This window comes from Lontra canadensis, unplaced genomic scaffold (assembly GCF_010015895.1).
Source record: "Lontra canadensis isolate GAN:19392208 unplaced genomic scaffold, GSC_riverotter_1.0 scaffold16, whole genome shotgun sequence".
Lineage (NCBI taxonomy): Eukaryota > Metazoa > Chordata > Mammalia > Carnivora > Mustelidae > Lontra > Lontra canadensis.
Window position 1 is genome coordinate 12002827 of NW_022631010.1, and position 12477 is coordinate 12015303.

At 39.5% G+C, this 12477-nt stretch overlaps 1 protein-coding gene across 6 annotated transcripts in view; it reads left to right on the forward strand.

Annotated features, from left to right (window-relative positions):
• PLCB4 (phospholipase C beta 4) overlaps positions 1 to 12477 on the forward strand; it is a 413791-nt gene that overhangs the window by 364372 nt on the left and 36942 nt on the right. For all 6 annotated transcript variants that reach the window (XM_032859166.1, XM_032859167.1, XM_032859169.1 and 3 more), the window contains 2 exons: positions 1312 to 1476; positions 3737 to 3941. In XM_032859166.1, coding sequence (XP_032715057.1) covers positions 1312 to 1476; positions 3737 to 3941 — 370 coding nt within the window. The remainder of the gene's footprint in view (positions 1 to 1311; positions 1477 to 3736; positions 3942 to 12477) is intronic.

Sequence of the window (12477 nt, forward strand, 5' to 3'; positions counted from 1 at the left end):
TGTCTGCGGATGGTCCTGGAAAAGCCTTAAGAAGCCACATTGAAATATTTAATGTCAAGTTACAACGCCCATTTGTTGCTCTCAACTTTGCGATTGCCCCTTTTCTTCCTAAGAGATGCATTTTGTTCCCTAGTGGAACTATTAGCTACATTCAGCAGAAGACACCAGATCGAAAAAGTACCTACTGGAGGATATGGATCAGTAGGAACTCTTAATCATTGCTGGTGAGAATGCAAAATGGGGCGGCCACTTCAGAAGCATGCTTTTATCCTATAATCCAGGAATCATGCTCCTTGGTATTTACCCAAATGGATAGAAAACTTGCATCCACACAAGACCTGCACAGAAGTATTTGTAGCAGCTTTATTCAAAATTGCCAAAAATTAAACAACCAAGATATCCTTCATTAGGTGTTGGATACATAAACTGTGACGCACCCACACCATTCAGTGCTGACAAGAGAGGAGCTAGCAAGTCATGGAAACACATATAGGAAACTTCTGTGTGTATTCCTAAGGGAATGAAGCAAATGAAAAGACTTTGTACTGTATGGTTGCAACTACATGACATTCTGGAAAAGTGAAAACTGTGACAGTTTCACACATGTGCACATACGTCAAAATGGACCTTATGTACACTTTAAAATGTACGGTTTATTGTATGTCAGATTTTACCTCGAAAAACTTTGGAAATTATGATCTATTCAATAATACAGAAAGAAACCCTGCTACATGGCTATATATTCCTTTGGAAAGTAAATGAAAAATAGTCTGTCCATGGCTTTATAGTAGATGGAATTTAATGATGGACTTTGCAAGTATATACCTCGGACCATTGTTGATATCGGTAAAGGATAACAGGCAACAGGCATTTTAACATTGCTTTTTTCTTTATTGCATCTCTTTCTAAGACTTATAAAAGAATTTAATAAAGTGTAAGAGGGCAGAATTTCAGAGCTCTGATGGGATCCTAGGGCATATTTGAACCCATCACTTTGTGGACATTTAGGTGGAATTAAGCTGCTTGTGTACATTATTTCTTTGTATTATAGGGTTCATCATTTCTGTCTTCTCTTTATAGACAGTTCTCAACATCAGAACCTCTGTCTTGAGCAGGGTTTTTTTGTTTGTTTTTTGTTTTTGTATAAAGTAGTTGCTCAATAATGTTTTAGTAAGGAATGAATACATTACTTCCATAGGTAACTAAAATTTCTAAAGATGAACAGACGATTTCTTACTTCTGGATTATTCATTGCTCTTGATAATGACACAGACTTGACTTCTCTCTCACCCTGTTTCTGTGTTGCTGCAGGTCATATCAGGTCAGTTTTTATCAGATAAGAAAATTGGTACATACGTAGAAGTGGATATGTATGGGTTGCCCACCGACACCATACGTAAGGAATTCCGAACTCGCATGGTAATGAACAACGGACTCAATCCAGTTTACAATGAAGAATCATTTGTGTTCCGGAAGGTAGGGTACTTTCAACGTGTCAGACTCGCTGTGCTAACTCAGGGGCCACATTTTAGTGCATAGGCTACATAGACACTACATGATATGGGGCAGTTATACAACCCCAAATGTTGTCTTCTTCTCTTCTTCCAGTGGGTAAGTTCTGTAGATGCTGTATGATTGTTACTTTTGTTTGTTCTTGTCCTTGTGGCTCTCCTTTTCTCCTCCAAGGAGCCCATCTTCTGTGTGGCAATGCTCAAGTTCCAGATGGGTGGTCCTTAGAATGTGTCCTCACTGGTGGGCATCATACACACTGGAGAGTTTTCTGCCCTGGCAGTGGCTGGTAACTTGCAATGCTCCTTTAGCCAAGAGGACAGGTAGGATGGTGAACCCAAAAGTAAGACCAATAAATGTCCTTAAATAGATCAGCTGGTATTGTCCTGTGCCTCTAGAAAGTGTGAAACCCGTCGCCACCCCCACAGTCTGTACTTCATGTGCTATTTTGGGTTTTGGGGGGGAGTTCCTACCATTGTACCTTGATCCCCAGACCAATCACAGTCATACTCTATAATGATTTCATTTTTATCTTGTAATCATGTTTTCCCTTTGTTTCTCATTTGTCGGTGTAAGATGTATTGAAAAATCCATGCATTGGTAGTGCCATCTCCAGGTAGAGCTGTTTTTCTCTCTCACTTGCTCTGTTATCCCAACCAGAATAGCTTCTTGCTGCAGCTTCAGGCCCAGGGTTTCTGTTCCATGTGCATGTCCTCCAACACAGATCTTTGGCTTCTTAGCTTAACAGAAATGAGGATTAGCAGTTTCAGAATTGGCCAACTGGTTTTCAGAAACCAGATTACAGAAGATTAGTAGTTCAGTGAAACAAGCCATTATGAGATTCAGGCTCCCCTTGTTATGTGAGCACGGTTATTTCCATGCAACCCCCACTGTGACCTTCTCTCCTACAGGGTGTGGTGGAAATTGGATATGACTTGTCATGGGCCTCTTTTCTTCCATCAGTTTGTTTTTTTGTTTTTTTGTTTTTTTTTTTAATAGCTCTTTATAGCTGGATCTGTTGTCGGTGTGGTCAGTGTTCTTTGGCGGCATGAATAATCCCTAGATACATTTCTAGAAATTCAGAAAGTTGACTTCAGACATTCATTGTTTTTGATGAGTGAGGAGACATCAGACTTGGTTTTTACATATAGGATTACTGGCCCCAGAAACAAGATGCCAGTTCTACACCCTTCACTGTTTTTCAGAAGTTAAATTGCTTTTCGTCAGGACCAAGTGATTTCACTTTTTGTTCTCTTTGGTTTTTAATATTTTTGGTCTTTGCACTGATCTCACAAGGCAAGCCCCCTTTTACCCACATGAGAAACGATAGCGCAAATGAAGTTGGATGAATTTGAACTTGATTTCTCCTCTTCATCGTCTTGAAATTCGATTAAATTATAATCTCTAGGCGGAACTAGACAACCAATCCATTGTCTAGCCTTAGATACAGTACTCAAACTAGCTAAGATGTCTTCATTGTTCTTAGCCAATAAAAAGTCATTCCTGATTTAAAACATGGGATTTTCTTGTGTCCTGTTGCTATTTTATATCTGAATTAGGATTCTGCTGGCTGAGCTCAGATTTTATGTCCTTTTATTTATTTTGAAGATAGCAAGAGTAGATGTCTTAGATATAAGTTAATGTTTCTAGCTGCCCCATCTCACCCTATTTAATATCCCAAAATATTGGGAGTGCAAGGAAAAGGGAAAATCCAAATTTCGGTGTACGTTGTCCTTTATACGTGGAACATTTCTTCAGAGATACTTTCCATATTCTCAAAAATAGGCCAAGCTAAAAAGCAGAGAAGCAGCCCAGGTAGGAGGCAGACCACAGGATTCAAAGGCAAGGGCCCCGATTTCAGGCCCAGCTATTCTGATCTCAGAGATTAAGGAAAGTCACTTGATCTCTCGGGGCCTCCTTTTGTTTGTCCATTTTTATGCATGGGGATGGGCAAAGATGACAAGGGTTGGACTGGTAATCGTTCACATCCCTTTCATCTAAAATTTTCAAAGAGATGATTTCCAGGAAGCCTGTTCAATTGCTTTCTCAACGGCTTGGATACCGCAGCTTGGACAGTATCCTTCAGGAATCCAGATCAATCTTGGGCTTCTTTTCACCATAAAGGCACATTTAAGGACAGCGTGGGTATGGTTCAGATTCCTCGAGTCAGGGCTCTTGGGGACAACTTTCCAAAATACCCCTGAAAGGTACCATTCTTTGTTTGCAGGTAATCCTCCCTGACCTGGCAGTCTTGAGAATAGCAGTGTATGACGACAACAACAGGCTCATAGGCCAGAGGATCCTTCCTCTGGATGGCCTCCAAGCAGGCTATCGACACATTTCCCTTCGAAACGAGGGAAATAAACCATTATCACTGCCAACCATTTTCTGCAATATTGTTCTTAAAACATATGTGCCTGATGGATTTGGAGGTAAGTTAAACATTTGAGTACAGAAGTCCTAAATTAGAGGATTATAAAATATTTCACCAATCGATAAAAAAAAAAAAAAATGTTCCTACCAGTGCTGCCAACTCTCATAGCCTCAAAGAATTCAAGGATAGAGAGGAGCTTCAGGTTTCCTAGGAAGATATGAGAGCGCAAGACTGGATTATCTTTAAGGTTCTTTCTTATTTTAAAATACTGTAATTTTGTATGGTTTATCAATTTTTGCAAATACGTCTGTGAAGGATTTACTCACATCGTCATGCAAAGGGAGAAAGGACGTAAGTATCATGGAACCACAGATATCATTTGGTATCCCTAAAAATTTTAAATTGAACTCATATATCAACATGGATTTTCTGGATTTTCTTCCAAATCCACCAGAGAGTTCAGTTGCCCAAAAAAATCCCAGTCATCCATCCACAGGAGACCATCATTGGTTTCACTAAGGTAATCAATGGGAGAAATAAAAACCCAGACCAAATCATAAGATTTTGCTTATACCCTAACATGCCAACTTTTTGTAACCATCAGTTAAGCCAAGAACATTAAAAGAAGACTAAGATCCTCTATACTCTCAGTCTCTTGAGCCCTAAGGAAACAATGATTATGTCAAGTTAACCAAGGGTGCAAATTCTAACTCTCTACTCCTGGCTGGGTGACCTTGGGACAGTGACAACCTCTCAAACCCTCATTCCCTGGCCTGTAAAGTGAAGACGCTCCTACTGCCTCCCTCACAGCATTGTCGTGAAGGACTGACCCTTACAGCACGTGACCTAGGAAGGCTCAGAAATGTGTGCACACACGTATGTCTGCTATCGATACGAGTATCGTTTCTGTAGTATGCTGGAACACATCATGGTTTTGTTTGGGGATTTAGGGGTTATACTGTGGTGGTTTTGTTTGTTTGTTTGTTTTTTAATACCGCTTGCATCTCTGAAGAGCCGATGTTCTCTAATCCTCAGCTTTACCAACCCCATTGCAGATTCAAGAAGGGACATGAACTGTAAGGATTTTTTCAGTTACCAAATCCAGAGTAAAGACTCCTTCCTCCTCCTCCTCCTCCTCTGCTTTTCATTTAAAAAGAAAGCCTATATTAGAAGCCAGAACATACTGTAGCGGATATAAAAGCACAAAAAAGAGTCTGGGTGGGACGCCGTGGGGCTGGGTAAGTGGATAAGAAAAGAGACACGAAAAACCTACAGTATGCTTTTAGGACATCAGCAGATGAATTACGCCATCTTCCCCATACTTGAACATGGGCAGTGGGCTATCCCTGATACATTTTAGAAATGGCTATATAAACAAACATGGCCAAAAACTTACAAGTCTCTTTCCCTCTGCATGGGTTACTTTTTAGCTGGAACTCTTGAATTCATTCCAGAGAAATGGGCAGTTGGAATAGAAAAGGGAAAGAAATAGTTTGCCGTGTTCCTACTTTGTGTCAAGCACTGTCCATCAAGTCCAAAAGTTGCGGAGAAGGGATGTGGGCGCCTGTAGGTCTGTGCTGAAGAAATGTCTGTACTTATAGGGCAGCTCCTTCCCAGGGTCTGCATTTGTGTACATATGGATTCAGATTAATCACCTTAAAAATAGTCTCATTTTTTTTTCCTACTGTGTCATTGTAGTCACTTACTTTGTATCAGAAGCCTTTGAAATTTCTATACTGTGTTATCATGGGTGGGATTCCGCAGTTCATGTCTTAACCTCAGTATGACATTCCAAGACTGCTTATTCAGAATTGTCAGTCATCTCTTTCATATGTGACGAAACCGAGGGCAGGTGCCATGAGCATTTACTTGAGGGACTTACCTGAGGAGAACAACATAAGAATATAAGAATCATCTCTTCCTCGCTTTCTGATTTTCTTTACGGCCTCTTGACTTACACAGTGTGTTGTCCTTATTTCATCTGCGTAACTAACCTCCCACATTCGGTTCTGAACATTTATGTGCTGAGCCCGCAGAGTAGGAAATCTATGGAGTCCCTGTTCCCTAGAACATTGATATTCTATGTTGATTCCATAGGGGAAAGTTCAAAATGAAACTTGGCCGCCTTGCATGCCAGCATTTTCTAGGAAACGAAAAAACAAACAAACAAAAAAAAGGTAAATTGTTGATATAGATCTCAGATTTTTATATGGCCAAAGAAAGATAATATGGATTTATTCATTCCACAAATACGTTTGGTAGGTTTTATTGTGTAAAAGGCAAAATAGGGGCACCTGCATGACTCAGTCAGTTAAGCATCCAAATCTTGGTTTAGGCTCAGATCATGATCTCAGGGTCATGGGATGGAGCCCCAAGTTGGGTTCCACACTCAGCGTGGAGTCTGCTCGAGATTCTTTCTCCTCCATCTTCCTCCCCCTCTGCTTACGTGCACACACACTTGTTCTGTCAAATAAGTAAATAAAATCTTTAATTTAAAAAAAGGCAAAATAGATAGTCTATGTATCAAAAAGAGATTCTTCCAGCACAAAGAATAAAAAGGTCATCCATAAATCCACCACCTGGAGAGAGCTCTGTTGCCATATTTGTCTCTTTACTTTCAATTTCATTTCTTCTATTTTAATTAAATAGCGCTTACTGCACCTAGTCATTTGGGCTCATTACTTCAGAGAGTTAATTTTTTTTTCCACTTAATAGACACTATTTTCCCATGTCATAGAAATATTTTTATTAACTGCATGAGATTCCATTTTATGTATTATCCATACTTCAGTTTTGATAAACATTGAAGTCATTTCCATTTTTTTCTTATAAAAAATATTGTGCCTAGGAACCTTAAATGTAAAGCCTTGGAAATACTCATGATCACTTCCTGTAGATGAATTCTTTGAAGTGGAAAGAGCTGCGTGTGGGGTGTGTGTGTGTGTGTATTTTAAGATTTTATTTATTTGTCAGAAAGAGAGCACAAATGGTGGGAAGGGCAGAGGGAAAAGCAGGCTCCCGGCTGAGCAAGGAGCCTGATGTGGGACTCGATCCCAGGACTCTGGGACTATGACCTGAGCTGAAGGCAGATGCTTAACTGACTGAGCCACCCAGGTATCCCAAGAGTTGTATGTATATTTAAAGCTTTAGATATAGATTGCCAAATAACCCATCAGCAGTGTATGTATGAGATGCAACTTTTGTTAACATTTACCAGTTTAATCAGTAAAGACAATTTCTGAGTAAATTCATTTAAACTATTTTTCTCGAAGGAAAAGATATAGTCATTATTATTTAGTACCTACTCTATGGGTAAGAGATATAAAATTGAAAACAACATCTACACTTATCCTCAAGAATTTTCCAACCCTGTACACATATACATGTACATATACATAAATAAGTGTAATTTATTATATCCGTGCCCACAGGGTAGTAAACCAGAGGATGTTGGGGGCATTGATCTAAGAAGTTATTAGAGTGGGGTTGAGGGGTCCTTCAGTGGCCATGTTGGGACCATGAAAGATGAATCACAGCAGAGAGGTAAACTGATTTTCTCTTCAGACAGGGAAGTGCTGGACTTATTTACATATTCTGAGGAAGCTGAAACACAGGGTATATGGTACTAAAACTGAAAAGTTCTGGTTCATGTTTGACGATGTATCATGAAAAGCTAGCGTCATTTACCAAGAAGAGTGTACTCTTCTTGTTGAATAATTTCAGCACCTTAAGGGAAATAGTCACATTTTCAGGACACTAAGTAATTTGGTTAGTTATGTTTTCTTAGCTTTTGAGTGGGTCCATTTCTCCAAAATCACTTCACAAGTTTAGACTAATTATAGAAGTAAGACCTCTTACACCTGACCAAGTGAACAAAATCTCAACTTTTATAATTCACCAAATGCTTAACCTAGGAATTAGGTATTTCTTTAATCTGACAACTAAAATCAAGCAATTATCTTAAATCCATGGTATAATTTCATGCAGCATTATTTGTATAAAAAAGATCAGAAACAACCTAAGTCCACCAGAGACTGGTAAAATATGGAAGGCCATTCTGTAGAAGACCATGTAGCTATTAAAAATAATGACTTGGATCTTAGTGTTCAGAACACAAATACGACATTTATTACCAAGAGAAAAAGTGAATTGCAAAATGATCCGATTGTTAGTTACAAAGATCCTTAACTATCTGTTTACACACACACACACACACACACACACACACACACACACATATGAAGTAGATAGAAAAACTTCTGGTAGGATATACATCCAAGTTTGAGAATAGTTATCTCTTTGAGAATAGAGTTAAGGGTTAATGAATGAGGGTTAATGAAGCTGGCCCACTGCATTGGACAACTTCCAGGAACATCAAAGAGAGCACAGTATCCCATATGGTAGGACTCTACTTATTATTTCTGGATCATTTAAGTAAGCATACGTAACCTCTGTAAATTTCTAAAAATTGTATTTTGCCCTATTTTTCTATAACAACGGTGTAATATAAAAACGGCACACAAAGAGTTTAAAATAGATATATATTTTGAATTTAGAAAAAATTAAAGCAACCTATTATGCTGCTACTAGATAGTTCTTGATAACATTGTTTAAATATTTTATTAATTTGTCAGAGAAAGAGAACATAAGAAGAAGGAGTAGCAGGCAGAGGGAGAAGCAGGCCCCTTGCTGAACAAGGAGCCTGATGTGGGACTTGATCCCAGGATCCTGGGATCATGACCTGAACTGAAGGCAGACATTTAACACACCGAGCCACCCAGGTGCCCTCATTAATAACATTTTAAAATAAAAGAAAGACAGAAATGTCTTAAAACATCAAAAGGTTATAAAACATAAAGCCTATCTGGGCATATGTAATACATATGTATATGCATAAATGTGCGGTCTCCGTGTATATATCACACACATATATTTCTTTTTTTTAAAAAAGATTTTATTTATTTGATCGAGACACAGTGAGAAAGGGAATACAAGCAGAGGGAGTGGAAGAGAGAGAAGCAGGTTCCCCACCGAGCAGGGAGCCAGATGTGGGGTTCCATCCCAGGACCCCAGGATCATGACTCGAGCAAAAAGCAGATGCCCAACAACTCAGCCACCCAGGCACCCCATATATTTCTTTCTTTTTTTTAAATATTTTATTTATTTATTTGACAGAGATTACAAGTAGGCAGAGAGGCAGGCAGAGAGAGAGAGGAGGAAGCAAGCTTCCTGCTGAGCAGAAAGCCCAATGCGGGGCTCGATCCCAGGACTCAGGGATCATGACCTGAGCCGAAGGCAGAGGCTTTAACCCACTGAGCCACCCAGGCGCCCTGATATATTTCTTATTTCATTAAACTTAAAAAGATAATATAATATACCCTGTTCTGTACTTTGCTTTCCTCACATAATATATCTTAGAGAACATCCCTGCCAATTCACATAAGACTTTTAAATTATTTTTGAAGGTTATGTACTATTCCATATGTGTATCTACCACTATCTCTTTAGCCAGCCCTTTGGTTGGATCAGTACTCCCACCTAGTGCCTACGAGACTCCTATTCTCATTCACCATGGCCAGTTCTGGATTCTTAAAAAAATTCTTTTTTTTTTTCCAGTAATGGTAATAAAAGTGGTATCTCATCATTTTAACTTGTATATTTACAATTATAAGTCAGATTGACTGTATTTCATCTGTTTCTTGGTCATTTGTTTTCCTTTTCCTGAAAAATACTCTCTTAGTACCCTTTGTGGGTTTTTTTGAGTTTTGGTCTTTGTTTTTTTTTGTTTGTTTGTTTATTTTGTTCTGTTTTTGTTTTTTTAATTGGGTTGTTTTTTGTTTTTTAAGTAATTGTTCAAATCAAATTTTATTTTACTTCTAAGTCCCCCCCACCTCATATAACTTCAAAGCAGTGTCCAAATACATCATAATGTCTAGAAACTAATGGTTGAGATTCAAACACTGTCTACTTTTCCTGGCCTGCCAGGATGCTGTTTCATTGAGGTCATAGTTGACAACACTGGTTGGAGCCCCACAGCTTACGAGTAACACCTCACCACAGCAATCCTTCCATTAATTTTTTTTTTCATTTGTATCTATTTGTAACAAGCTCAAGAAAAATCCATTGGTTCTATTTTCTTCTCCCCAACTTTGCCCTTTACTTTGCTGCAGTAAACTCTTTTGTCATGAGCAACATCATCTTAAGAAAAATCTTCTAATTCCATGCTGACTACAAGGTTTCAGAATTCTAATGCATTAGTAATTTTACCATGATTTTCTTTAAGCACCAGCAACTCAGTGTTCTACATGATTTTTAAATGAATTTTAAATCTTGGTAACATCAGGTGGGTGGCATCATTTAATAGAAACAAGAAAAACGTTCCTAAAAGGCTCTTCCAAGTTAAGACAGTTCCTTAGGGAGGGTTTGAGCATCGGCAGGAGCTTTGGTTCACTTATTTATTGAGGTTCTGTGCTGTGAGAGCACCAGAGAATGAGGAATCCCTCCTGACGGAGATAATTTCATAGATTTTTCAATTGCCCCTAACTAGTCTTACCTTCTCGCTTACGGTAATCTTTAGAAGCCTTGAACTCTGGACTGCCCCGGTTCCCTCCCAACATGGGTCTAGATCTAGTATTTTCCACCCCAACCCTTCTCCTCTCCTGTCAGTTCCCTGTTATCTTTCCTTGCCCTGTCAGGAGACAGAGACAGGGAATTTAAGTGCAATTCCTTCTCCTCGTTGCTATAGAATAAAAACTCTCAACACACACAAGAAAACACAGAACAAAGATGGCTGCTAGCCCTTCTGAGCTGTCTCCACAGATGGTTCCGTTCCTAAGCCATGTGGTGGTAAAATATCTCTGGGCGGAAGAAGAGAGATCACGACTCTTAACTATCAAAACCTCAATTTCCACGTGAAAAAAAAACAAATGGTGACATTTAGAGAGGGATGACTAGGAATGAATCAAAAGGACTTTGATTTCTCCAGTATTATTTTTCTGCTGAATATGAAGTAAAAGAGCCATCTTGTTTACCCCCCACACTCCTCTACAAAAGGAAAGTGCTAGGTTGGGTGCTAAGGTGACTTTTCCTTTGTCAAATCCACTGAGCCTCGGAGCACTGGGGTTGGCTTTGCTGTTTTATCTGTAGGTGCAAATGTGGAGGACATCAGCACCTACCCATTGCCCAGCTCTATCACTGTGAGCCATTGCTGCTGGTGATGGGAAGCCGGTTCCCAAGCAGATGGCAATTAAATGAGCATTAGTCTTTTGTGCCAGCCACTGTTACTTTTGATGGGCTTGATCACTTGCAAAGGTTTTATTATCACTGAGTGGTAAGGAGAACAAATAAGAGAGTTGATGCTCTGCTACCCAAATACAGGGCACATGGGCATTATATGGAAATGTTGCTCCGAGATGGGTTGCGTGAGCTGCTCGGCACTCCTTCCCTGCACAGTGCTCATCTCACTTCTGTAGCTGGACATTTTGTTTTCTCTTCTGCACCTAGGCTGTTTTATGCAAGCAAAGAGGAAGCGGCCTTTTTTTTTTTTTATTTGCCAGCTCCCCCTTTCTGCCTGACTTGGGATTCAAGATACATCAGGGAGGCTGGGGGGTGGGTGTTTCTTGTTCTCTCTGCCCACCATCTTCCCAGGGTTGCTTTCCAAACCCTCTGCAAAGAGAGTGGACTGTCCCTTACATGACATAGCCCCAGAGGAGGAACATTGTTAACTGAGATGCCATTTCAGAGCTATGATCTCAGGATTTCCTGATAGAATTTAAAGTCCTTCCATTTATTTTGTCCTCTCCTTGATGGATGATAAGATGCTTTATTCCATCAAATATTTGTTGAAAAATTGATTTGCATTGCAGTAGTAACCATTTTGATGGCTTCCTCTGAATTATAGAAAATGTTGGTAAGAACACTAAAGAAAGAAAAAAAGAAAAAAAAAAGAACACTAAAGAAAAGTGCCCAGAACAGGGCAGGATGGATTATAATGACATTCCCTCAGGAATTGCCCAGCTAGGTGAGTTTAATCAGGCTCCTGATTGCATTCCTTGGGATCTACTGTGGAACCCGGGAAGAGGGGAACACATAAGCAATTCCCAGTCTTATTTGACCACAGGATCCTTGCACCAACCACCCCTAATGTATCTTTTCACATTCTAGAAATGCAGTTTGGGAAATGCTTAGTCATTTGGTAGAAGCTAAAAGACCTCATCTAAAATCATAGTTACAGGATTTGTTGATCTTCATTAACATCATTTTGTAAACATTAAGGGAACACAAACTCTTCTGCTGCCTTTACCTCTTGCTAAGATAGAAGCAGTAGAATGGAGAATACGAGGGAACCTGAGCCAAGAGCAAGCACATGGAGCCACGCTGTCTAGGTGCCACAGTTGGTGCTCACCACCAAGACACCCAAGTTTAGTGCCTTGGAAAGCAACCGCTAAACAAGCAGACAAACCAAAGACAGAGCTCTCTTGAAAACCAGCAAGTATCTGGAAGTCTGTGCTGAGGAATTGCTATCTTCTTTTCAGTTTGGGGGGATGCTTAATTTGATGCTTTCAACTCTATATGGAAATGAGGAAGGATGAGTA